Source organism: Monodelphis domestica, chromosome 1, assembly GCF_027887165.1.
Source record: "Monodelphis domestica isolate mMonDom1 chromosome 1, mMonDom1.pri, whole genome shotgun sequence".
NCBI classification, from domain to species: Eukaryota; Metazoa; Chordata; class Mammalia; order Didelphimorphia; family Didelphidae; genus Monodelphis; species Monodelphis domestica.
This window is the reverse complement of record NC_077227.1, coordinates 718604846-718631471: the sequence shown is the minus strand read 5'-3', so window position 1 is coordinate 718631471 and position 26626 is coordinate 718604846. Positions and strand designations below refer to the sequence as shown.

At 51.8% G+C, this 26626-nt stretch overlaps 1 protein-coding gene across 1 annotated transcript; it reads left to right on the top strand.

The window, feature by feature from the left end:
- The first annotated feature begins 219 nt into the window (after positions 1 to 219).
- Positions 220 to 23023, top strand: CKAP2L (cytoskeleton associated protein 2 like). Its single transcript, XM_007477573.3, has 9 exons — positions 220 to 432; positions 1567 to 1633; positions 2691 to 2745; positions 4028 to 5070; positions 11352 to 11559; positions 14767 to 14922; positions 15976 to 16036; positions 16785 to 16962; positions 18204 to 23023. Exons 1-9 carry the CDS (start codon positions 396 to 398, stop codon positions 18427 to 18429), a joined length of 2031 nt encoding a protein of 676 aa, XP_007477635.2. The 5' UTR covers positions 220 to 395; the 3' UTR covers positions 18430 to 23023.
- Positions 23024 to 26626: the final 3603 nt, after the last annotated feature.

The following is a 26626-nucleotide window of genomic DNA, read 5'->3' as shown; positions in this document are numbered from 1 at the left end:
CAAGGCCCCATGACCCCCTTGGCCCTCTCGCCCCGTAAGGTGCCCCATACCCTGCAGAGAGAGCCCCAACACAGGTTCCAGTCCTATTCCGGCCCCTCCCTCCCACAACTCAGCGCGCCACTGCAGGCGGCAGTTAACTGAAGCACCCAGCCCGCGTCAGAGGCCCGCCGAACCCGCCCTGCAGCCGCCGCCTTATCCAATCACCGGGCCCCGGAGGCGGATCAAATGGAAACAAAGGCCAATCGTCAAGCGGTCCGTTTCTCGCCGGGCTCTCTTACCGGATTTCCATTGGCAGGTTTCAAAACAACGGCAGCCAATGTGAAAGTAGAGAAGAAGCCGGGCGTTGGGGAGAGTTGGGCGCTGATAGCGCCCCGAGCTGAGGCTGCTGCGGAGCCATGGTCGGGTCGGGGGCTGCCCACGCCGCCGCTGTGGGTGAGTGTCAGCGTGCTGCTCAGCACAGCTGAGCTGGGCGGGAGGTGCGCCCTTCCCCGCCTCCCCCCCCCGGGGGTGGGTGCGCCTCTGCCCTTCAACAGGCCGTCGCTGGCCCCATTTCACAGATGGGGAAACTGAGGCACCGAGCGCCCAAGAATGGGGCAAGATTCGGACCCAGATCCTTTCACCCACGAATCCTGCACTTTTCCCACTCTACCTCATTGGGGGCCTGGCGCGTCCTCCCCATTCACCCCAATACTTTGACACAAAGTTGACAGGACCCCTGCCTCGCCCCGTTCCGCTTGCAGTGTTACCTTGATTTAGAAATGTTCAGTTGGGGCTTAATGATTGATTTGGCCGCTGGGTGGGGCAGCGGGAGGAGCCCCTCCCCCATGGCTGACCCCTCCCTTAGGCTCTATTGACCCCCCCCAGCCTGGCAGGTCACTCCCTGATTGCCCCAGCCAAGAGGGACCCCCTGCTCCGCCGGCTACTCTGGGAAGGGGGCGGGGCGCTTGGAAGTCTAACAGTGACAATAACCACCCCTTAATTAACATGACCTGGCCGCGTGGCAGTCTGATTCTCCTGACATTATTAATCTATGACCAGACCTAGACACGCTGTGATACATTGTAACAGAATCATGGCTGCCCTCGGAATGCCATCCCTGCTACTGCTTGTCTTTATGGGGCGCGCTCAGGCTGGGGGGGGCGCGTTTTACCCTTAGTCTGATCCCCACCATTAAGGAGGGTCCTTTTCATTATCGATCACATCGATAATCATTCCTCTAATCCGCTCTGCGTACCTGTTATCTCATTGGACCCTCCTAACCCCGGGAGGGGGCGCTAAGAGCAGCCCCGTTTTACAGACAGAAAACTGAGATGGAGGTGGACGGAGTGGCCTGGCTACTAAGGGTCTGTGTCAGGATTCAGATTCAGGTCCCTCCAGCTCCCCATCTGCTCCTCCACCTAGCCTGACCCCCTGCAGGGGCAGGATTTGAACTTGGGGTCTCTGTGTCCAGATCCACCCTCTTCTGTCTCTAAAGGACGGCAGGATGATGTATGAGCCCGGAAACGCCTCAGCAGATGGCTGGAAACGAACATTTAACGTTTTTGGTTTTTTTTTTTGGCTTTGCAGAAGAGCGGCGCAAAAAGCTCCAGGAATATTTAGCGGCCAAAGGGAAGCTCAGATGCGCCAACGCCAAGTGAGTGAGTGTGGGCCACCTGGGAACCTTCGCCTTTCCGGTTGGTGCAGAACTCTGAAAAGGGAAAGGCAGCCTCGCTCTCCTCCCCTGCCAGAGCTCTGGGCCGCCTGGGTCAGTCTTTGGGCAGGTCGAGCTCTTTGCTTCCAGCTGATCCTTGGTGGCTCAGGGATGTTTGTCACTAGTGAGTGAGGACCAGCTTCAGGCTCCAGGAAGGCCTCAGGACACCAGTGTCCTGGGTAACGGGGCTTATTCCAGGGAAGGGAAGGGAATGAGGAGGGTCTGTTTTAATGCTATAAATAACCCTCCCCCAGGTCCGCTCTGGCTCCTGCTTATTGCCTGAGAAGCTTCGCCCAGAGGAAAATCCCGTTTCCTTCCTTCTTTCCTTCCCTCCCTTCCTTCCTTCCTTCCTTTTCTTCCTTTTCTTCCTTCCTTCCTTCCTTCCTTCTTTTCTTCCTTCCTTCTCTCCCTCCTCCCTTCCTTCCTTCCTTCTTTCCTTCCTTTTCTTCCTCTCTTCCTTCCTTCCTTCCTCTCTTCTTTCTCTCCTTCCTTCCTTCCTTCCTTCCTTCCTTCCTTCCTTCCTTCCTTTTCTTCCTTTTCTTCCTTCCTTCTCTCCTTCCTTCCTTCCTTCCTTCTCTCCTTCCTTCCTTCCTTCTCTCCCTCCTTCCTTCCTTCCTTCCTTCTCTCCCTCCTTCCTTCCTTCCTTCCTTCCTTCCTTTTCTTCCTTCCTTCCTTCCTTCCTTTCCTACTTCCTTCCTTCCCTCCCTCCCTCCCTCCTTCCTTCCTTTCTTCCTTCTCTCCCTCCTTCCTTCCTTCCTTCCTTTTCTCTTTTTTCCTTTCTTTTTCTTTCCCTTTTTCTCACACTCTTTCTGTCTTTCCCTCTTTTTCTTTCTTTCTCTCTTCCTTCCTTCCTTTTCTCCTTTTTCCTTTCTTTTTCTCTTTCTCTTTCTTCCTCTTCCTTTCCTCCTTCCTTCCTTCCTCCCTTCTTCCCTTCCTCCCTCCCTCCCTCCCTTCCTTCCTTTGTGACCCGTAGATTGAGTTTATTTTTCTTCTTCGGCAGGCCTTACCTGAGAGAGCAGAAGCAGTGCTTGGGGCCGCCGGTGGCATCTCTGTCTGTGAGTAGCTACAAATGCTCAGTCTCAGGGTTGGACGGTCCTCCGGCTCTGTGTCCTCCCCTCCCCATGGCTGGCTCTTCTCTCCTGGTTCTGCCTGCTGGGATGGAGCCACCCCAGTGGGATCCCTCCTGCCCAGCCTCTCCCCTGCTCGGCCAGGCTGTCGCCCTGCATCATACCTTCCTTCCTTGTCCTGAGTTCGAGGCCTCTCCGGGAACCCCCTCGCTAGGCTCACCTGTTACAAGGACACCCATTTGGCCTCGCTTCCAGCTCTGGACACGTTGTTGAAATATGATCTTATTTTTCCTTCAATTACAAATAAAAATGATTTCTTAGCATTCATTTTATTAAACCCGCACCTTCCATCCTGGAATCAATACTGTGCATTGGCTCCAAGGCAGAAGGGCTGTAAGGGCTAGGCCATGGGGGTCAAGTGACTTGCCCAGGGTCACTCAGCTGGGAAGTGTCTGAGGTCAGATTTGAACTCAGGACCTCCCGTCTCTAGGCCTGGCTCTCCATCCACTGAGCCACCCAGCTGCCCCCAACATTCAATTTTTTGTAAAGTTTAGAGACCCCAATTCTCCCCCTCATCCCCCTCCCCTTGCTCCCTCCCCCTCCTCCCCTCCCCAAGTGTCTCTGTGAGGCCACGCTGGGACAGGGGTGTCGGGGGTGTCCTTGTGCCTCGGCCCTCAGGACTCGCACCTGCAGCCCGGATTGAGGCTCCCCAGAGCGTCTCCTCCTCGGCCTGTTTCTGATGTCTGAGCAGAGCCCGCGGGTTCCGGCTCTGCGCTTGCTCCCGGGGCTGCCTGGAGGGGCCGGGCTGCGGGGCTGAGCGGCAGGCCGGACCAGGGGCCTCGGCCCGCCCCAGGGCTCCAGTGCCGGACCCTTCGCAGCCTGGAGAATGTCCGGGCACCCGGCCGTCCCTGAGCCGGCCGGCCGGGCTCCCGCCTCCGAGCAGCCCCGCCGAAAGCGGCTTCTTGGCTCGGCCTCCGCCGTCCCCTCGGCCAGAGTTCATAACGGGAGGAGGGGAGGGAGCGAGGCGCGGAGGCAGGGCCCAGACAGGGCGACTCTGCGGAGGCAGCCGGCCGCCGCCTCCTGGCCCGGACAGGGGGCGCTTCCCCGGGTGCGGTGTCTGGGCAGGAGGTCCTGCCGTCCCTTCCGGCCTCCCTGCCCGGCTGGCTGACCCTGAACGGGCGCTTCGGCCTCGGAGCCGAGGCGGAGCGGAAGGGTTTGGTGTTCCTCCCGTCCGCCGCGCTGCTCTCCTGACTTTTCTTTTCTCTTTCAGACGGCTGGACAACCAAATGAGCCAATTAAAGAGGCGCGGCGGCCTGCGGCCGGGCGGCCCACCGGTCAGGGACCCCAGCCGGGCCCCCGTGACGTCCGTGGAACCCAAAGGCCCAAAGCCGCTGCTGCAGCCGCTCTGGGGACGGGACCGGCGCGGGGCGGCCTTTCCTCCAGGCCCCTCGGCCCGGCCTCGGGGCCTCCCCCCTCCCAGCACCTGCCAAAGGCAGCGCCTCAGCCCGTGCAGACGCTGCCTGGAACGTCCGGCCGCTCCCACGAGACCCAGAACGCGGCCGGGCCCGGCATCCCCGAGAGGATCCACACCGGGGACCGGCTGCTGGGAGACGCCTCCAAAGAGACAGACAAGGAGAACCGGCCCGGCCCGGCCGCTGCGGGCCCAGAGAGGAGGCCACATGCCGGCCTGCGTGCCGCCGGCGGACCGAAGGGCGGATGGGGCCATCCCAGCAGACGCGGCCTGGGCCCGGCCGACGGAGGGGCCGCCAGGAGCGCCCCGAAGGAGCCGAGCCACGCCGGGCTTCCCAGGGGAACGTCCTACCGGTGGCTCCCCGGCGGGGCGGGCGGGGAGAGACCGAAGGCCAGAGAGCCCAGGACGGTCTCAGCCCAGAGCCTCGCCAGGACTCGGGAATCCAAGAAAGAGGCCACGCGGGGCCCCAGGGGCGAGCCGGAAGGTTACCGCGCAGCGTTACCGGCCCCCAGAGGGAGCCTCCCGCAGAAGAAGCCCCCACGGCTTCCAGGGGCGAAGCTCAGAGGTCCGCAGCACCTGCAGGGAGCCCAGGCCGGGGCCACGAGGAAGCCCCCCGGAAGGGCAGGACAGCCTCACCGGACGGGCAGCCCCTCCAAAGCCCCTGCACGGCCGCCTCCGAGGAAGCCGCCGCAGAGCCTGGCCTCCAAGGCCCAGAGGACCGTGTCCTGGAACTGTTCGGTGAAATGCGTGAACCCCGAAGCGCAGCCCTGCGTCCGCCGGACCAAGCCCCCCACGGCACCAGAGCCCAGGACCCAGCCCAAGAGAGGCGGGGAGGACCGAAGGTATTTGGTTTGGCTTCTCAAAAGGCGGCATCTGCCCGTCTCCGCTGTCTTCCCTTCCGCGGGTTCAGAGGCGTGTGGGGAGGGCCTCGTCGACGTTGCTCTTCTGTGGGTTTGAGGTACTGGTTTTCCCCATTACACGCACCAAGCTTTTCCCACTTTACACCAAATGACGGGCTCCAGATTGTCTGCGGCCCTCTTCCCTCCCAGACGCACTCCGCGTGTAAGAGAATAAGCCCGGAGAGCCCAAACCCCAAAAGAAACACGCGCGCAGAAGGTAGCGGAGCTTGATCCGCATCGCGGCTCCCGGGCTCCTCGGCTGGAGGCGGGCACTGTGCTTTGTCCCAAGTCTGTCACCTTCCGTGGGGTCGACGTCCTCCCGGCTCTGCTTCTTTCCCTCCACGTCAGTCCACGGAGGTCACTCGGGCTCCCTCCAAACGCCTCCTGGTCCCCCTTCCTTGCACCCAACAGGATTCCATCCCATCCCAGCCCGCACTTGGTTCTCTGCCACCCACAAGGCGCTGCTCTCGGTGCTTAGGTACACATAGGTCCTTCCTGCTTTTTGATGATCTCTTTGGGGGGCAGCCCCAGGAGGGGAATGGCAGGGCCAGCAGGGACGAAGCCTTGTCCGGCCCATCGGGCCTCATTCCGAGTGGCCTTCCAGAACAGATGGATCAGGTCACAACTCCCCCACATTGGTGTCCTGGTTTGGTGACATCCCCGCCAGCATTTATTATTGTCCTCTACTGCCCTAGCAGCCAGTCTGCTGGGTGTGAGGCCGCACCTCGGCGTTGTTTTAGTTTGCATTTCTCTAATCGAGAGGGATTTAGAACATTTTTTCATAAGATTATCGATAGCTTTGACTTCATCTGAAGGCTGCTTATTCATATTCTTTGACGTTTGTCCATTGGGGAATGATTTGTATACTTGTAAGTTTGACTTAGTTCTCCATAGAAATTAGATCTTTATCAGAGAAATTTGGTAAAAAAAAAAATTCTCCCCAGTTTGTTGTTTCCCTTCTAATCTTGGTTACATTGGTTTTGTTTGTACAAAAACTGAACTAATCAAAATAACTCATTTTACATCTTGTAACATTCTCAATCTTGTTTAGTCATCAATTCTTCCCTTCTTCATAGATCTGACAGGTAAACAATTTATGTTCCTCTGATTTACTCGGTATCGCCCTTCATGTCTAAATCATACATCCATTTGGACCTTACTGCTTTTCTGCCATAGCGTTTTCCAATTTTCCCAGTAGTTATAGTCAAATGGTGAGTTCTTATCCCAAAAGCTGGGGCCTTTGGGTTTATCAAACACTAGGTTGCTATGGTCATTGGCCCCCTGCATATTGTGTATCTAATCTATTCCATTGATCCACCATTCTATTTATTAACCAGTTTCTAGATTGGGTGATTACTACTTTATAGTAGTTTGAGCTCTAGTACTACTAGGTCACTACCTTGATATTTTTTTTTCTATTAATTCCCATGATAGTCTTGACTCTTTGTTCTTCCAGGTGAATTTTGTTATTATTCTTTCTATTTTTGTTTGTTTGTTTGGGGGGTGAGGGGGGGGGGGTGACTGGATGACTTAGTGGATAGAGAGCCAGGCCTAGAGATGGGAAGTCCTAGGTTTGAATTTGGCCTCAGACACTTCCCAGCTATGTGACCCTGGGCAAGTCACTTAACCCCCATTGCCTAGTCCTTACTACTCTTCTGCCTTGGAACCAAACACAGTATTGATTCTAAGACAGAAGGTAAGGATTTTAAAAAATAATCATGATAATTTTTGGTAGTTTTATTGGCATGGCACTGAATAAGTAAATTAATTTAGATAGACTTATCATTTTTATAATACTAGTTCAGCCTACCCATCAGCAATTAATATTTTTGATTAAATATTCTATTTCCTCTTTTGCTAAACTGAGCAATTTATATTTTTGTAAATCTATGTTTTCACTTAGATTGATAGATTTGTTGGCATATAATTGGGCAAAAATAGCTCCTAATGATAGCTTTAATTTCCTCATTGGTGGTGATTTCACCCTTGTCATTTTTGATACTGGTAATTTGATTTTCTTCTTGCCCTTTTTTAATCAAATTAACCAATACTCTACTTTATTTTTCACAAAACCAATTCCTAGTCTTATTTATTAGTTCAATGGTTCTTTTACTTTCAATATTATTAATTTCTTCTTTGATCTTTAGGATTTCCAATTTAGACTTTGTTCGTTTTCTAGTTTTTTTTAATTGGATGCCCAATTCATTGATGGTTTTTTTCCCTCTATCTTATTGATGTAACCTTTTAGAGATATAAATTTTGCCCTCAGAGTACTGCTTTAGCTATATATCCTATAAATTCTAATATGTTGTCTCCTCGTTGTTATTCTCTTTAATGAATTATTGTTTCTATAATTTTTCTTTTACCCACCTCTTTAAAAATTATATTTTTATAGTTTCTGATTTACTTTTTATTTTATCTTTCCATGGACACTTATCAATTATAATTTTATTGCATTTTGATCTGAAAAGGATGCATTTATTTTTTCTGTTGTTTTTTTTTTTGGTCATGAAGTTTTCATACCCTGATCATGGTCAGTTTTTGTGTAGATACTATGTACAGTTGAAAATAAGGTATATTCCTTTCTGTTCCCATTTGATTTCTCCAGAGAGCTATTAAATCTAACTTTTCTAACATTTCATCCACTTTATTCACTTCTTATTTATTTTTTGTTTAGATTTATCTAGATCTGAGAGTATAAAGTTGAGGTCCACCATTTAGCACAGTTTTGTGTAAAGGAAACGTACCCTCTCTGGGGTCACACAGGTGACATCATTTCCTGTCACCTATCTGCATACCTGGCATCAGCCTGAACATGACCCAAAAGGCTAGGACAGGAGCAGGAGAATCAAGAGGTTATAAAAAGGGCTAATCAGGAAATTCTTCCTCTCTCTGTCTCTGATGCTCTGCCTACAAACTTCCCTGCCAGGGTCTGCTGAAGGAGTCATATGGAAAAGTTAGATATGGGTCCCTTTTCTATCTCTCATCTTCTACCTATCCAAATAATCCTAATAAATTTTATTAGAATCTAAGTACTGACTCCTATTTTAATCAATAGTTTTACTATTTCTTCCTGAAGCTCATTTAATTTCTCCTTTAAAAATCTAGAAGCTATCCCATTTGGTGCATATATGCTTAGTATTGATATTTATTTCATTGTCTATAACAGCCAGAGTGCCCTGAGGGCAAATTCAAGCTATCTGTGAGCCCTCACATTACCAGAGAGAGCTGAGGGAGGAAGTGCTTGCTTTGAGCAGCTGGACAGAGGCACAGGACATGCAAAAAATGTCCCTAGGTTGCTGGGAAGAAGGAGAACGAGAAGCTTCTCAACTGCCAGCTCTGCATGCGTGCCATGGCTTCACCAACACTGGTCTTTTATCAAGAAGTAATTTCCTTCCATATCTCTTTTAATCAGATCTATTTTTGCTTTAGCATTGTCCAAGGTAATGTTTTCTACTTTTGCTTTTTTTAGTTCAACTGAAGCATAAAGTCTGCTCCATTCCCTTACCTTTACTCTGTGTGTGTGTCTCTGCTTCCAAAGTGTTCTTTGTAAACAACATATTGTAGGATTCTGGTTTTTAATCTATTCTACAATCCACTTCTGTTTTATGAGTGAGTTTATCTCATTCATATTTACACTTATGATTACAATCTGTATATTCCCCTCCATCTTATGATCCTGCTTTTGGTCCTGCTCCATCTCCTTTCACTCTGACTCTCTTCATAAGTGTTTTGCTGTTAATCAAATCCCCTCCCTCCTTTATATTATTCCCTTTCCTACCTCCCCCATCTTTTTCCCCTCCTTCTCTTTAGGGTAAGACAGGATTGCAAGGAGACTGACTATTATTCCCTCTCTGAGCCAGTTCTGATGAAACTAAGGTTTTTAAGCATTGCCCATCATCACCCTCATCCTCCCTTCCACTGTAATAGTTTTTCATACCTATGTAGGTGAGATAATTTACCCCATTCCACTTCTCCTTTTTCTCTCAGTGCCTTCCTCTTTTTCACTCCTTGATATTTTTCTTTGCATATCATGTCATTCTAATCAACTTAACTCCTGTACCCTTAATCTATGTATATCTATCCTTCTGAGTACTCTAATACTGATAAAAATGTTAAGAGTTACAAATATCATCATCTTTTCATGTAGGAATATAAACAGTTTGACTTTCTTGAATCTCTTACATTTTCCCTTTCTTTTATTAACTTTTATGTTTCTTTTGAGTCTTTTATTTGAACATGAAATTTTCCATTTATATCTGGTCTTTTCATCAGGAATACTTGCAAATCCTTCATTTTATTAAATGACCATTTTTCCCCATGAAAGAATACACTCAGTTTTGCTGAGTGGTGATTCTGTGTTGTAAACCTAGTTCCTTTGCCTTCTAGAATATATTCCAAGCTTTCCAATTCTTTATTGTAGAAGCTGCTAAGTCCTGTGTGATCCTGACTGTGACTTCATGATATTTTAACTCTTTCTTTCTGGCCTGGGAGCTCTGGAATTTGGCTATAGTGTTCCTAGGAATTGTCATTTGGGGATTTATTTCAGGAAGTGATTGTTGGATTCTTTCAATTTCTACTTTGCCTTCTTGTTCAAGAATATCAGGGCAGTTTTCTTTGATAATTCCTTGTAATTGATGACTAGGCCTCCCCTTTTTTCTTTCTTTCTTTTTGTTTTGATCATCACTTTTCAGGTAGTTCAATAATTCTTAAATTATCTCTCCTGGATCTGTTTTCCAAGGCAATTGTTTTTTCAAAGCTATATTTCATGTTTTCTTCTATTTTTTAATTCTTTTGATAGTTTTATTGTTTCTTGATAACTCAGGAAGTCATCAGCTTCTTTTCTCCCAATTCTAATTTTTAAGAAATGATTTTCTTCCATGAAGTTTTGAACCTCCTTTTCCATTTGGTCAATTCTTCTATTTATGAAACTCTTTTCTTCATTGGCTTTTTATATCTCATTTAACATTTGGTCAATTTTGCTTTCATTCCTCTTCTGCATTTTCCTGTGTCTAGACAGTCTTAATTGATTTTTAATTCCTTTTTGAGATCTTCCAGAGCCTGAGCCCATTTCACATTTTTCTCTCACATTTTGCATGTAACTACTTTGATTTCACTGTCTCATTCTGATGTTGGGCTTTATTCTTCATTGTCTCCAGAACAGTTTTTCTATGGTTAGGTATTTTGGTTTCTTTCTTTTTTTTTTAATATTTTCTCATTTTCCTAGTCTTTTTTCCTATTTCTTCTTTTATCTTAAGGGTGTGCTCTGTTCTCAGAGAGGATAGAATCCTCTTTTAAACCTTAGTTAGTCCTTGCTGATTCCCTCTGCTCTAGTTCTGGGTTTCTGTACATTTTAGTTCTTCCAAGGTGGTGTGAGGGCCTGTGGGCTAGGAACTCTGGGAGCACCTCCCACTGCTGATTGAGATCCCAGCATCCAGAGCCACTTGTGAGGCAGCAGCCCCTAGGGGGTGAAATCTTGCGCCCAGGCTGGGCGGCTCGGCTCGCTCAGTGTAATTCTAGGAATCCATTATTCAGCTCCTTCCTCAGATGTCCCAAGAGTAATTGGTAACTAACTCATTGAGAGGCGATCCGCACCGACGGATGGGCAGAGGGAGAGTTGAGTTGCACATCGTTGCCCCTTCATTTATCGACCAAATGATATGAAAAAGGAGGCCATTTGGGACAGCTCAATGGATAGAGATCCAGCCCAGAGAGGGGAAGTCCTGGGTTCAAATCAGCATCCAGATACTTCCTAGCGATACACAGTATTGATTCTAAGATGAAAGGCAAGGGTTCCCCCCACCCCAAAAAAAAGGACATTCTTCGGGATTCTTCAGGACCCAGAAAAACCCCATAGACTGGATAGCATCTCCAACCCAGATCCCAGACATGGTCATTCTCCCTAGTAGACAAGACTTGGTGCCTCTGTATTCCAGAGCCCTGATGTAGGATTTAGTACAATAATGAGAAATAAATCCTCACACATTGTTGAAAGGCATTAGAGTTGAACACAGTGTTTTGGTCAACAAAAGCTCCATTTGCCTGATTTTGTGAATGATTTTAATTCTCTGTCCTCAAATGTATGTCCAGAGTTCCTGCTGCTCCTGTCTGTGGGAAGAGGGAAACGCATGTATTTTCACTACCTTGATTTCGCCCTGCACCCCTTCCCCACGCCCCCTCCCCAGAGAGACCTCCTGGAGCTTCTGTTTTAAATCCCATCCCAGGAAGAAGCTCGAAGAATGGCTGGCGTCCAAAGGGAAGACCTATAAACGGCCGCCTATGAAATTTCAAGCCCAAACTAAAAGAGTGCAGAAACTCAACCATTCATTCTGGAAAAGCATGGAAGAGGAGGAGGAGACCCAGAAAGCCGATCTGGACCTGTCACACAGAATCAGCAGCACCCTGGCGGAGTGCCTGAAGCTCATCGAAGAGGTGAGAGCCTGGCAGGACCCAGGGGGCTGGGGGGGGGGGCTGCTGTGCCTTGCTCCTGGCTGAGCGCCCTGGGGACAGGCCCTAAGGGCTTCTGCTTGCAGATGGGGGTTCTGTGTTGTTCCCCTTTCCCTGCTGATCTGGGCCTCATGGGCACATCCATGACCACACCCAGGAAGAAGGCACATGGTTTGGGGGGGCTTTGCGTGCAAGGAAGAGCAGAAGGGCCCCATGGATGTGAAGTCACCCTGAGAACAGGGCTCACCCCCAGAGCAGGTGTTGCCCTGGCAGCATGACTGGGCATGAGATGAAGAGGTCTCTGGCCAAGGGAACCAAGCTGGTTCGAGTTGGGAGCTGCTTTACAGGACTGGGTCTGGGGGTCTTAGTGCTTCAGAGGAGGGAGGACAGGGACAGAGTGGTGAGCACAAAGGGCCCGGATGCTGGCCACGCCGGGGAGAGGACGGGGAAGGAGCAGATGCCCACTCAGGCCCCCATAATCTGTAGCTGGCTCGCCCACATAACAAAAGAGATGTCGCCCTTCGACGGGTGAGATGGGCGCCTCGGAATCTGAGACCTGGCAGTGCCCAGAAGCCCCGGGACCTGGCTCTCCAAAGAAAACAGCATGTGCCTAGGCACACGGGTGAACAGGGATCCAACTGAGCCATACGGCCCGGCTCTGGAGCCCTTTACTCGTGAGCAGCCCTCACCCTGAGGGAGTTTCTCTTGGTGATGGGCCTCCATTTGCTCCTCTTTTTGGTCCCTTCCCCCTCATATCTTTTGCCCTCTGAGAACAAGCAGAGCAAAGCGATCCCCCAGGCCTCGGCAGTCTCTCGGGCCTCGAGGCAGCCCCTCTGTCCCTTCCAGGCTCATCCGCACAAACCGCCCCCCATTTTCTCAGACTTCCCCTTGTGTGGCGTGATCTCGGTCCTTCCCCATCCTGGCCACCAGCCTGCCTCTGACACTTTCTGGAGGATAAATCCCTGCCACAAGGAGGCCCAGAAGCAAGCCCGGCGCCCCAGATGGAGCTGGCTCAGCAGTGAGCCTGGCCCTCCAAAGGAAGCCCAGAGCACCCTTTTCCCTTTGAGTCTGCATGAGGCACATTTTCTCCATCACAGCTGTGGACAAGACGGTCCCCATTGTGTCCAGGCTGCCCGGGGCCAAATGTCTCTCCTGCAGCCCCCGGCGAATTAGCTGGATTTGTGGGGGAGTCGGCGGAGGCAGATAAGGGGGGGTCGGCTCCCCAGCCCCACCCTTCTGCCATGCGCCTCTCGAGGACCCTCTGGCTCTAGGAGCAGTCACGGAGCTGCCTGGAAGCTGTGTGCCCGTCAGTGTCACCCGGCACCAGCAGCCTCTCCCTCTGAGGACGCCAGCTCCCTCTATCTGTCCCCAGGACTCGGCCCCTGATCTGCGGAGCCCCAAAGGAAGGCTCGCCGTGCTCCTGTCCCATTTCTTGCTCTCAGATAACCCCGGTTTTCATGCCCTTCCGGATCTCGTTGAGTGCAGCCCGTCCCTCCCAGCTGTGTGCGTGAGCAGACCTGACGAGCCGTCCAGCGGGGCCTTTTTCTCGATCATGAATACGACAACAACACGGCCAGCGTCGGCTCCCAGGGCCACCTCTCTGCGCGCCATCCAGCCTGGCTCATCCACCTGGCCGGGGCTTCCTAGAGGAAGAGTCTAACAGGAGGGAGCCATGAGCCTGGGGGACCCCAGGCAGACCGCGGAGCCCCTCTGCGCCTCCGTCTCCCCTGTGCAAAACAAGGGGACTGGGCTCCCCGGGCCTTCCGCTCTGTGCCCGTCCCAGCCCTCAGTCCGGCTCTGCGGCGGTGCCCGGCAGCCCTCCGCCTCAGTCTGGCCAGGTTTTCCTGAGATGGTCTGTTGGTCGTTTCTCACGACGGCCCGGAAGTATTCTCGTGCCTACCTCGCCTGGCTGCGGCCGGCTCTGCCGCCACAAGAACCGCTGCTGGGGGACGTGCGGGGGCCTGCCTAGAGCCAACTGCTTACTGCCTGCGGAGGCGAAGGGGCGGCCTCCGGGGGACCCGATGTCACATGAGTCATTAAACATGGCTTCTGCAGGAAGGGAAAATGCTGAAGTTAAAAAACAAGTTGTGGGTCCTGGGAGGGCGACAGGGAGAGGAGAATGGAGGTTACCCACAGGCCAACGAGCTTCCCTCCTGGCAAAATTCTGGAACATATTAAAGGGAAATGAATGGACAATAACAAGAAAAAGACGCCAGCATGTATGGCCCAGAGCCAGGAAGGTTTCCTCAGGCCTGTCTCCTGTCCTCCTCCTCCTCCCGGGGGGACCCTGTCAGGAGCGTCGGGGCACATCCAGAATTTCCTTCAATGCAGAAAGCTTGTGCTGTGGGTCCTGCCTGGCCCCCCTTGCCTAGACGTCCCAGGATGCCTCGGGCTGGGCCTTTCTTACCCATCACTTCAACCAGATTACAGGGGACAGGAGGCCAGCTATGCTTACTAGATGAGAGAAGCATCTTTCAGCACAGTCTGGTTGGAACCAAGAAGAGACCACTGGTGAGGAATCAAAATACAGTCTTAGGTTGGATTTAGAAAATGACCTTCTGGGGGGCAGCTGGGTAGCTCAGTGGATGGAGAGCCAGGCCTGGAGACGGGAGGTCCAAGATTCAAATCAGACACTTCCCAGCTGTGTGACCCTGGGCAAGTCACTTGACCCCCATTGCCTAGCCCTTACCACTCTTCTGCCTTGGAGCCAATACACAGTATTGACTACAAGATGGAAGGTGAGGGTTTAAAAAAAAGAAGAAAATGGCCTTCTGTGGCGGAAGAAGAGGCCAGGGTGGCGAGGCAGGAATTCATCCTAATAAGCTGTTAGGGTTTAGGTGGCTCTGTGGGGGGGAAGATGAGTTCAAATCCAGCCTCAAAGCCGTCCTCGTTTCCTTCTCCAGTGCAGTCTGGCTCTAACCTGCCTTCCCAGCCTCTTTTCACAGCAGTCCTTGTACCCATGTTACAGACTCCCATCTCCCTCCTCCAGGCATTTGCTACAGCTTTGTGGAGCCTGGCATGAGCTCCTTCCTAGCTCCCACCTTCCTCGGACCCTCAGCACCGGCCTTCCCTCTCCCAGAAGCCTCCCTGGCTGGATCTGGCTTCCCTGGCGCCAGCTGGTTTGGGCCTTCATGGGGCTTGGGCACAGCGTGTGGGCGCCTCTGCCCCGGGTAAAGGGCTCTTGTCCCCCAGGGCGCGCGCTCCGAGGAGATCCTGGCCATCCTCTCGGGCATCCCCCAGGCCGAGAAGTTCTCCATGTTCTGGATCTGCAAGGCCCGGCTCCTGGCGGGGGAGGACATCGAGGCCGTGATGGGCCTCTACGAAGCCGCCGTCCGCTGCGGGGCCACGGTGAGTGCTGCGCCACCTCCCTCACACTTTGGTGAAAAGGGTTTTTTAAAAACACTATGCCCACGCGCAAAGTAGACTCTGTCTCCTGGGAAGTGAGGACACGCTCCCCAAACCCCTGGCTAGAGGGACCTCAGGGGCCTGGAGTCCAACCCTTTCATCTTACAGATGAGGAAACTGAGGCTCAAAGAGCATCAGTGACTCACCCAGGCCCACACAGTAAGCTCTGGGGTAGGAGTTGAACTCGGGTCTTCCTGACTCGAGGCTGGGCTGTCGGGCTGGGGCTTCCCTCCTCTGGCTCAGGCAGGGATCAGGGACCCTCTGAAAGGGGCCCAGCATGGCCTGGCTTTGGTGAAGGCGCGATCAGCCACCCCAGCCTCGGAGGAGGCAGCCAGCACTCTGGCACCGCGCGGGGCCCCGACTGACGTTTAATGCTTGCACAGCTAAAGCGAATCGAGCTCGCGTGTGCCGGGGACGCTGCTGCCTTGGGAATGGCCCAGCCCCGACCCCACAGGGCCTTTCCCACCTAAACAGGGCTGTCCACCAGACACGGCCCAAAGCAAGGGGGTTGAACCGTGAAGAACACCAGCCCTGGGGCAGGGGACCTGGGTTCAAATTCTGCCTCCGAAGCCCAGGCGGCTCCTCTGGGACACAAAGGCGGCCACGCCTCAAGTTATCCTGAGGGGCTCCGAGACCCCCTTCTGGGCCCACCAGGGATTGTGATGGGGGACGATGCCCTGAGGGCCCAGGGCCGGGCCGGCTCTCTCTGTGGTTCCTGGTTAGGCTGGGAGCTTCTGTGGGAGAAGGCCGGCCCCAGAGGCTCCGGGACGCCCTGATGGTGCCTCCTGCTGGAAGCTCTTCAGGAACTTCTTGGTCTGGAAGCCCGCCGTGTCCTGAGGGCTGGGCCACGGGAGGGGGGGGGCTGGAGGAGACCGTCCTTCTGGGGCTGCTGGGTGACTCTGTGTGTGTGTGCGTGTGTGTGTGTGTGCATGTGTGTGCGTGCGGTGTGTGTGCATGTGTGTGCGTGTGTGTGCGCGTGCGCCTCCTTCCCCACAGCCCATCCAGGAGCTGCGAGACGTCGTCCTCGATATTCTGAAAAGCGCCAAGACGCCACAAGGTAGGGATGGGCGCTGGGCCACGGTCCGGGTCAGGGGCCCAGCCCGGCCGGGGAGCCCTGATGGGGACCCTCTGGAGCCGCCCTCCGCATGCCCGCGGCTGCTCTGTCATTGCAGGGCACCGGTCAGCGCCCACGAGAGGCTCGGCCCCCCCCCCCCCCCCAGGGCTGCTCAGCCCCAGGCTTTGGGAGATTTCGCTTCCAGAGCCAACGGCAGATTCCTGGACTAGCGTCCAAGACAAGCTCGGAGCTTTGTCTTCTCTGCAATTTAAGGCCGCCGGAGTTCCACGCTTGCTTGTAGAGTCTGTGTATTGGCCGGCTCGGGGTGCCAGGCGGGTCAAGGGAGGTGACCCGAGGAGGCTGAGGCAGGGGGAGGCCAGGAGCCGTCCAGGGAGATCCATGGCCTGCCCTCCGAGCAGAGGCCCAGGACGCTGCGTGTCCCTTAGCGCCAGCGTCCTCGCCCGCTCTGTCCTGGACCCTCGGGCAGCCTGGCCAAGCCAGGAACGTCTCTAGAAATAAAAGGCCGGCTGTGCCCGTGTGACTGAGGAGGCCGACCCTCCTGGCATTTGGTTAGCTGGTGCTCCGCGGGCGCCGTCCAGCAGCTACGGGTCCGGAGTTAGGAGGACGGACAGGGCAGGGCGGCGGGTTCCCAGGATGGATTTCGGTCAGCCCCCTCCCGCATCTCAAGCCTCCTCGTCCAGGCTTTGGTCTCTGCTCTTCGTGGGTCCAAATGCTTAACCCGTCCCTCTAGGGATTGGCAGGGAGACGACTTCGGCGGAGGAGAGGCCGGAGGAAGAGCGCTCCCGAGGACCCAATTTTCTGACTCCGGGAGAGAGAATAGCCATTGGAGCCACTCCTGGAGCGTCGGGCCGCGGCAGAGACCATCCTTCCTTGCCTTGTATCAAGCTGCAGATCACCCCCTTGCCGAGGTAAGGATGTTGGGCTCCCGGAGCCGCCCTGACCGCAGCTGAGCCTCCACCCCCGCAGGGCAGAGCACGGGCGTTACGTGTCCCACGCATGTGGCGTTGTTGGCACAGGGTCGGCACAGTCGATTACCGGAGGGCAGGGCGCCCCATGCAGGCTGCGGGGGGTGCCTGGGGAAAGGCAATCAATCCGTGGGCTCTGTCTTTGGGGGTGGATGGAGCGCCGGACCCTGGTGCGGGTTCAGATCTGGCCTCAGACACTTCCGGCTGTGTGACCCTGGGCAGGTCACTTCACCCCGCCTGACCGCTCTTCTGCCTCGGAACCAAGCTTAGGACGGTTCTAAGACAGCCGGTCCTGAAGGTTTCCTTTGGACTTTCCCACGTCTCTGGGCGTGGGAGGCAGCACATTTTCCCATAGAACCGCTGTTGTGGCCCCAGAGGTCTGAGGCGACAGCTCAGAACTGAACCCTCCGACAAGAGCGGCTCTGACAGGGCCGGGCAGCTCCAGGCCCCTGAGGATGGGGGCCTCGGGCAGGTCAGGAAGGAGGGGAGAGGCAGAGGAGTCTCCCCTAAGTCCAAAGCACGGAGGAGCCCGGGGCCACCTCGGAGGACTGGGGGGGCTGTTGCTCCAGGAGGCACAGGGCCAGGGCAGGTGACTAAACGGCGGCCCGCCGAGGCTCTGGTTCCCCAAATGCCAGGAAGGGGCCCTCTCCTACTCCTGCTCCGTGGGCCTCCCCGCCGCATCACTGCTCATTTCCCTTTCCTCAAGCCCAGGCTAGACCCCGGAAGCGGATATGGGCCCGGGGATACAGCGAGTGGGCTGGGGCTGGTGTGGAAGGGAACTGGCAGGGACGTGCCCAGAAGGCCCCCCGTCAGAAGTGTTCTCAGGGCCCAGGAGACTTGACGGTTTACTCTTGGTCTGGGTCCCCGGGCTCCTCCCCCAGCTCCTGGCCCACTTCTGTTCCCCGCAGCTCCGGGGCCGCCCCCAGGGCAGTGGAGAAGGTGCTCCGGGCGCTGGTGAGAGGAGTTTCCTCACCCGATTTCCGCAGATCCACGCCCTGTCCTGGCAGTTCCCTTGTCCCAGGGACACCCATCCAGTCTGAGCCGTCCATCACCCGAGGGCGTCTTTCTCCACTTCCCAGAAACGTGCCAGAACTGTGGAGAGCCAGACCCCACCCCCACCCTTGTCCCTCCCCTTCCTCCCTCTGGCTCCTCCCCCTCCTCACTCCCATCTTCCTCCCCTGCAGAGCCCCTGGGATGCCCGAGGCCCAGGGCGTGAAGCTGGTCACGCCTGTGCGGCGCTCCCTGAGGATTGAGCATGCGCAGCCCCACTACCCAGACCGGCTGCGGGAGCACTGCACCGTGGTGGCGTCCCTGGGACAGCTGCCGCAGGTGGCACAGGCCGATTGCTACCTCTACTGCAAGAACGAGGCCCTTCCGGAGGACGCCGAGCTCTGGCTCTTTGCCTCCTAGCCTCGGCCCCCCTAGGCGCCCTGGCGCTTCAGAAGCTGGGCCTGGGCTCGCCGGCCAGGGCCCCACGCAGCCGTGAAGTCCCGAGGGAGCGCATTCGGGCCCCGGGCGCTTTGAACACTGCACTGCCCCGTGCGGCAGCCCCGCCCGGGCTCTGTGATGATGGTTTTGAGACAGTATCCGAAAAGATACGGCCTTCCAGTGAGTAAGTATTTATTTTCCTTTGTTCTGTCGCTGAGGACGTCCGCACCTTTAGTTAGCGCTTTATGCTCACGCCTGCACTTTACATTCACCGCCTCAGTGGATCCGCACCCTGGACCCAGAAAGGACGGAGCCCAAGTAGAAACGCACCCATTTTACAGATGAGAAAACAGGCTCGAGTTAAGTGGCTTTCCCAGGCAGATGTAGAATTCCAGCCCAGGACCTCAGGCCACCCTGCCATTACTGCGCGTCCAGGCTCTCTGCAGCCCACACAAAGGCCCGTGTTCACCCAGCAACGCATCAGGGTCATCAATCCTCGACTGTCCCATCGGCACCACAGGCAAAGACAAATGTGACTGAGCACACGTGACCCAAGAGAAGGCCCTGGAGACACAGGCCCAACCAGAGACCGGAAGGGGCGGGACTTAGGGGCCATGCCCCCTGCAGAAGCATGGCGCCCTCACCTCCTTTGGGTGGAGAAGTGGAGCTCTGGCAGACTTGAAAATCGGCACAGGTGTAGACCCTATTGGATAAGACGGGGAACAACCGGCAGAGTGTGTCAGGTGTTCTTGGGGGTCTTCCATCACTAAAATTCTTGAATAAATCGTCTAGCAAAGCGCCTTCATTTTGCGAGCAAAGAAATGGGCTTAGAGGGGTTAGGAGCCTTGATTTTGAGCTGGAAGAGACCCTAGAGCCTCTCCCGTGCCCCTCCCCAGTTTGTGGCCAAGGCCACCCAGCAGCGCCGGGATGTGGACCTTGACTTTTCTGAGTCTAAATCTAGCCAACTTTTCGTGCAGCCCACTGGGGCTTCCTTGGTGGGAATCTCCTCCTCAGAGTTAGGAAGGCTTCGAGAGGCAATCAGTGACCAGGGGCTGCCTAGCATCTCACTGTCTCACTAGCGACAACCTCCTCCAGCTGGGGACAGCTCTGATTGTTTTCAAAAGGAAAAGAAAATGTCTCAAGCCCAACTCTCCTTTTTTTCTTCTGAGTTCCGCCCTCTGGAGCCAAGCAGAAGGTATAGAGACACATAATGGCCTTCCAGTTTTACAAACATTTACTAACCACTTCCTATGTGGGAGCCCTTTCAGCTATTGGAAGATAATCCGGTTCTCCCCCAGCCTCAGACTCCTCAGTTCCTTCGACCAGTTCTCGTATGGCATGTTCTCCCTTCCTCCCATCATCCTTGATGGTCGCTTCTGAATGTGTTCTGGTCTATGCGGTTCCTAAAATGAAGTGTCCAGATTTTAATGCAATGCGCTAAGTGCCGCCTGGTCACGGGGAGGGCAGGGTACTCTCGGGCTGGGGCTAGCAGAGCCCAGGACAGCCCTGGCTTTTTTCCACTGGCCTGTCAAACTGTGGACACATCTTAAACTTGGAGATGAAAAATGCCCAGATTTTTTTCCATTGGAACTTTTGCCAGTCACACTTCGCTGGTCATCCTCAAGTTTGGTGAAGATTCATTTTTAACCAGAGTGGGCCCTGACTAAACGTCACTTCCTTTTATTGATATGTCGTCGGGGTCTTTTGGGGTCCCGCCATCCAATGTACCACCTCCTCTCTCTCTCTTCATGGCATCTGAATATTTGAGAAGCCCAACTTCTCTGCCTTTATCCAAGTCATAGATAGGTAAAATATTAAATAGCACAGAACTAACAAGAGTGGGGCTTTCCACTGGAGACATCCCTCAAGATTTCCATGAGTCCATTGATGATTGTCCTTTGGGTCCTGGCATTCTGGCAGAACTCGGGCTGCCCAACTGGGCTGTCTTCTACCCCACATTTCTATCCTGTCTACATGGATAGTGTGAGAGGTTTTGACAAGGACTTGTACGGAATCTCAGTTTATTCCACGTAAAGCATTTTCCTCATCTCTGCCCCAAATGGGACTACATTGGTCTTCTCCGGTTTTGTAGCATCTCTCCCATTTTCTAGGATCTTTCAAAGGTCATCAAATCAACTTAACAGTTAGCAGTCACCTCTGCCAGTTTTTCCAATACCCAAGATTTCATTGTAGCTCTGTTAAGAAAGCTAGATGCATCTTATCTTCTTTCTTATCTTGAGTTTCAACTTCCTGTTCACTTTTTTCTCTCCTTCCATAGTTTGCTTCTTAGAAGTTGACCAGAAGGTTAGTTCAGCCTCTCTCCATTTTGTTATTATCTCATGTCCATTGCAAAGGAGTTCTCTCTCTTCTTTGATAAACTCCTCTGCCTCCAGTGGACCCAACCCACATTTATGATCTTTAGCATTCATCCTTGCCTCAGCTCCTAGGCTTCACCTGGTTTTACACTATTCCTACGGGCAGGTGGCTCTCTGTTGCATTCCTCCACAGTTTTCACTGAGGATCTTTGTCTGGTGTGGACGTGAGTTCCCTGTGTGGCCACATCCGTCTCCTTGGACAGTTCTCTTCATACTCTCACCCAGTGCTGCCCACTGAATTTTGTTCTTGAGAACCTTTAGATTTCTCTTGAGCTGACTTCTCCCAGAGAATGCTGGGTTGTTGGAGCCCTCCCTACCCTTTCTCTGAACCCTTTCAAGTGTCTGGCTTTCCTCTTAGCAGGCAAATAAGAGAAAAAATTAAAATTATCTGGCATCACCAAATCATGGTTATGAATACTGCTTGCCACCTTGGGCCATCAGTCCCTTTGGTGGGGGAGCTCACCTCCTCCTTCTCATCTGTTAGTTCTCACTCTCACATCTTGATGAAGTGGGCACAGCTTCTTTTGGGTAACAGGGAAGCCGAAGTGCAGAGGTTAAAGTGGTCCATTTGCTATCACACGGTGGTGAAGCTCCAGATAACCAGAATCCACTTCTACCAATCCTTGTGTTTCTCTTTTTAGGGTTGGCAAAAGTTATCAAGAAGGTTGGTTTGGTTTGGTGTTTGTTTTGTTTTTTCAAATGGACAGGGGGCAATTAGGTGGCCCAGTGGATTGAGAGCCAGACCCAGAGACAGGAGGTCCTGAGTTCAAATTTGGCCTTAGACTAGCTGTGTGACCCTGGGCAAGTCACTTAACCCCCATTGCCTAGCTGTTACCATTCTTCTGCCTTGGAACCAATACACAATAATGATTCCAAGGCGGAAGGTAAGGAGTTTTTTTAAATGGACAGCGTAGTTTCTGCGTAGTTCTCCAGTATTAGAAGAGTCCCACCGACTCGGTCTGCCAAAGCCAGGTTTCATCTAGGAAAGCAAATGGCAGATTCAAAGTCAATGTTAAGTTAGGCCGAAATTCCAGCTTTGCTTTTGTCCATGAAATTCGGTTGCAGTCATGTGAGGACTTCACGTGGGTCTTCTGGGCCCAGAATCTATATGAGAGAGGAAAGATGATATCCCAGAAGGCTAATTGACTGTTAAGTGAACCATGAGTTTCCATCACATGGGCGGATCCCACATAGGAATGTTTGAAATGGTCAGACACGTGTGTGTGCGCACGCACACACACAATGACATTTTTTCCACCTTGTTATATTCCTGCACCTTATAAAGAGACTCCTCGGTAGGAAGGGACCCTGCTAGAGATTTTTTTGGATGAGTAAAAGGCCCCCCGTAATGTAAGCTCAGACCCCCTTGTGTGCGGCGTGGTTCCACCCAGGGGGACTCCTGGCTGGCACCCTTTTCCTGCCCGCAGCCCGTGATGAGAACACAAAGCCTTCAGGGGCGAATTCTTAGAACTGGGGACAAAGAGGCAGCTTCCTAGCCGAGCTCCCTCGGGAACAAAATCGCACCACTGTGTCCACAACTGCAGTGTCTTGAGTGGGCAAGTGGTTCTGCAGGCTTAGGAGATATACTTCCCAGAGGAAATGAATTGGCATCCATCAGGGGCCAATCGCAGCCCTTCTGACCTTCGTAGGACCAGCTAGCCTTGAAGCACGTAGTCTGACAGGGGTTGCTGATAAAAAGTGGATGCGAGAACGTGGAGGACAGTGTGCGTCAGTCATTTCTGTGCCAAGGGAATATGCCGGTGCCCTGGATGCAAGTCGGGAGTGACTGGCGATTTGCTTCTCTTTGCCTCGCGTTCGCCCTGAGCTTGAAGCTTGCCTGGTCAGCCAAGGGCTCTACATCCCCCCGACCCACCCTAAGAGAGTCAAATTCAGTCTAGGGGAGGGGAAGGAGGACAGCAATGCACATAGGGCGTTCCTTGGTCCTTTGGGGCATCTCATGATAACTGGCATTTAGATAGAGCAATCTCTAATGGCGAGAAGCACTTTAGAGACATACCCTGCCCTGAGATAAAGCGGAAGGAGAATCATGTAACTATGGGGGGAAATGTGGGAAATGTATGCATTTGTTTTGCTGAACTATATATCTTACAAGGGAGACTACTATGGTGGGGTGGGAATTGCTGGGGAAAAGAAACTTTTATTTTTTGAAGAGCAGCATTAAAGCATTTCCCAAAAATGTAGTTGACACGTGTGCTATTTTATCTCTAACATGTGTGCGTAAATTTTCTTAGAGAAGAAAAATAAATCCATAACTATTTGAAACATCCTTATTCCTATTCAAAAAATGTTTCTTAATAATCCCACTTGAACTGTAATTTTGATAGCAGCTTGGACAATAGCATCGGAGAGTTAGAGCTAGAAAGCGTCCTTAAAGGCCATCCAGATAGACCACTCCACCCCCTTTTTATAAATGAGGAAACAGGCTCAGAGGTTAAATTTGCTTAATTATTAATTATTCTAGGGAGTGAGTTAGTCTTCAAGGAACGTTAATAGTTCTTGTTTCCCCTTTTGAAGTTCAAGGAAACCTTCTGAGGTAAATTAGATAGGTGAGATTATTTCCATTAACAGATAAGAAAATGAGGTCCAGAGACTCGTGATTTGAAAAAGACAGAAAATGCCCTAGTTGTGATCTCCCCAGGCTCATTCCACTGTCTGAGAGAACCTAGCTAGGACACTGACACTAGCCCCTTGTTATAACAGGATTCATTTGTTCAGTAAGCATTTTTCTATGTGCTAGGGGTTAGGGACAAACAGGTACAAACTGGAAAGACATGGAGTAGGGAGCTGGAGTGTCTTTTTCAAACAATGAGGAACAGCAGAGTGGTTCCCCAACACTCTCCATCTCCTGACTCACTGTCTCTTCCCCCTTACCTGTAAATTCCACCTTCCTCTCCATTTCCTGGCTTCTTTTCAAATCCCATCTTCCTTTCCTAATCTTCCATAGTGATAATGCCTTCCTTCCGTTGACTATCTCCAGTTTATCCTGTCTATCTATTGTTTGTACATGCAAATAATCCCCAACTTTCTTGGAAAAACATTCGTAGTGTAAAAATGGAGATTTGAACCCCAGACTTCAATCCCCAGAAGTCCTTGCTAGTTCCCAGATTGCCCTATAATCTCCCTGAGTCCTCACCTGAGTTCGAGAACACAATGGCTATTTAAACTGACTGTACCGCCTACTTGAGGCCCTTCCTGCTTCTGCTTCCAAGCACACGCTTCTCTAGAGATGTAGTAGGTGAAATAGAATGGGCCTTTCGGCCCTCCCAGGCACGTGCTATCTTATTTTGTATTTTCTTTATTTCTTAATCTTTAATAAACCTCATAAAAATATAATACTTTTAGCAGAGAAACTAAATTTAAATGTTACACTAGAAAACAGTGAATGTTGATACACTGAACATGTACAAAATAGGAAATTTGGTTCCTGAGATCACCAAAATGGTAGTCTTTCACTAGAGTACTAAAAATTTACTTTCCTGCATGCAATTTTTGTAACAAAATATTAATTCCAATAATATACACTTTTCCTAATACAGTAACCATGAAATAACCCATAAAATGCAGTAGACAAAATAAAATTGGTAACATGCAAAACATTTATTCTCACGAATTAATTCCCTGGAATTCTCTGACCTTTTGAGCTACCATGTCAATTTTTTTTTTAATTTCACTTCAGATAACATTTACTTTTCATAATACATGAAATCTACATTCCCATAAATACTTCCCTTTTTTGAGATAAAACAAGATTTGTGAACACCAACAGGAGCCATAGACATTCTGGCAATAAATTTTACCAAATTGCTTTATTTTCTCCCTAAACCACATCCCTGACTGCAGACTTGGACTTTAGAGTCCAAAAGACTTGCGTGATTGCAATGTGAATCTTGAGTTTTAAAGGTAAGCAATAAAAATATACGATGATTGCACAGGGACTTTACAGCAGGGTGGTGAAGCTAGTTGCCCTAGTTGCCTCTCATTTTTCTTCTCTACTGCACCTGCTCAGAAAAGTGCTCAGTATACCAACACAAAAGTAAAAATGAGATTTGTAGTAAAATCACAAAAATGCTAGAAGTCATTCATGAAAGTCAAACCCAGGAATGTGGCGGATTGATTGTAATTTTTGTATATCTCCCCATTCGCCTGTGAACTCCTTATAATCAGGAATTGTCTTTCAACTTGGAGAACATCAGTGGCTCAGATAAATCGTATGGGACCCTCTCTTCATTGGTGGAGAGCGACTATTTGCCTGCTTGGGGCGGGGGTGGGGGCAGAGGAAGAGTCAGTGAGAGTAACCTGGGATGGTTCTAATGTCTACCTTCAAGAGAAGAGAATCTCTTAAGGTTGCTGCTGTAAGAGAAACACTGGGAAGAAGCCCTGTTTTCTGCATTAAGAAATCACATTCAGAAGGGAGGCAAGTAGCCTCGTGGATGGAGAGCCTGACTTGGAGATGGGAAGTCCTGAGTTCAAATGTGACCTCAGACACTTCCTACCTGGATGATCCTGGTCAAGTCCCTTCACCCCCATTGCCTAGCCCTTACCACGCTTCTGCCTTGAAATTAATACACGATATGGATGCTAAAACAGAAGGTCAGGGATTTTTCCATAGGAAATCGAATTCAGAAGTTTATCTTGAACCTAAAACGACATCACCCAGACTAGTAATATTTAAGGGAGCAGGCAGACCTAATTTTGATCCATAGAATGGCCAAGTGTGTGATCCCCAACCTCCCGCTTCTGGCAGGAATGGAGGGAGAAGATGCTGGAGATCCCTAGGAGAGCCTCTCTACAAGCCACACACAAATGCATGTTCATTTTGTTGTTCAGTCCCGTCCAGCCTTTCGTGACTCAGTTGTTTTGAGTTTTGTTTTTGTTCTGGGGGGGGAGGGGTAGCAAAGATCATGGAGTGGTCGGCCATTATCCGGCCTATCTTGCAGATGGGGAAACTGAGGCAAACAGCGTTACGTGACTTGCCCGGCGTCACACAGCTAGGAAGTATCCGAGGCCAAACTTAATCTCGGGTCTTCCTCACTCCAGACCCGGCGCTCTGTCTGTCCATTGTGCCTCCTAGTTAGTGTGTGTGCGCGCACACATGCTGGAGCCGGTTCATAGCAGCTCCCAAGAGCTAATTCCATGTTGAGGCATTTTGCACGCCAATTGTTAATCACAGCTCCTGACAAATGGTATTTGTCGCTGTAGAAGAACTGATGTCAACCACAGCGGCGTGTATTTTCAAAACACGATTGTCTCCTTTTAAATGATTGTGATTTAATAATGAATATCTGAAAGCAAACTTAACGGCATTTTGTTCTTACAGTACCAGGAAGAAAGTCCAGCTACATCAGCCACTTCCCAGCGGTGTGACCCTGGTCAAGTCACTTGACCCCCATGGCCCAGCCCTTACCGCTCTTCTGCCTTGGAGCCAATACACAGTATTGACTCCAAGACGAAAGGTGGGAGTTAAAAAAAAGTCCAGCGACAAAACTGTTAGAAATGTTTCCTAAACTCCTCACCTGGCTCTGTTTAAATCGCCAGCTGCAGCCATCTCTTAACATTTCCACATCTGAAGTAGAGTAAGTTAATCGTGTTGGAAATATTTCTGAATGCAGTGGATTCTGTTTTTCACTCTTCTAATAAAAATCACCCTGAGACAGAAACAGCAGCGAAGAGACCTTGAAGTGGAATTGACGAAAATTGGTCCAGGATAGGCGGCGTGTAATGGACGAGCCGTGCGCTCGGAGCTCGCATCTTCGGTGCATTTTCTCCTCACTCTGGTTTGGCGA

Bases quoted from the DNA above. Each gene is read 5' to 3' on its own strand.
- CKAP2L (XM_007477573.3), top strand. From the start codon at position 396: ATGGTCGGGTCGGGGGCTGCCCACGCCGCCGCTGTGG. The intron at 16,037-16,784 runs GTAGGGATGGGC...CCGTCCCTCTAG, and splicing joins AAGCGCCAAGACGCCACAAG to GGATTGGCAGGGAGACGACT. The intron at 16,963-18,203 runs GTAAGGATGTTG...CCTCCCCTGCAG, and splicing joins CAGATCACCCCCTTGCCGAG to AGCCCCTGGGATGCCCGAGG.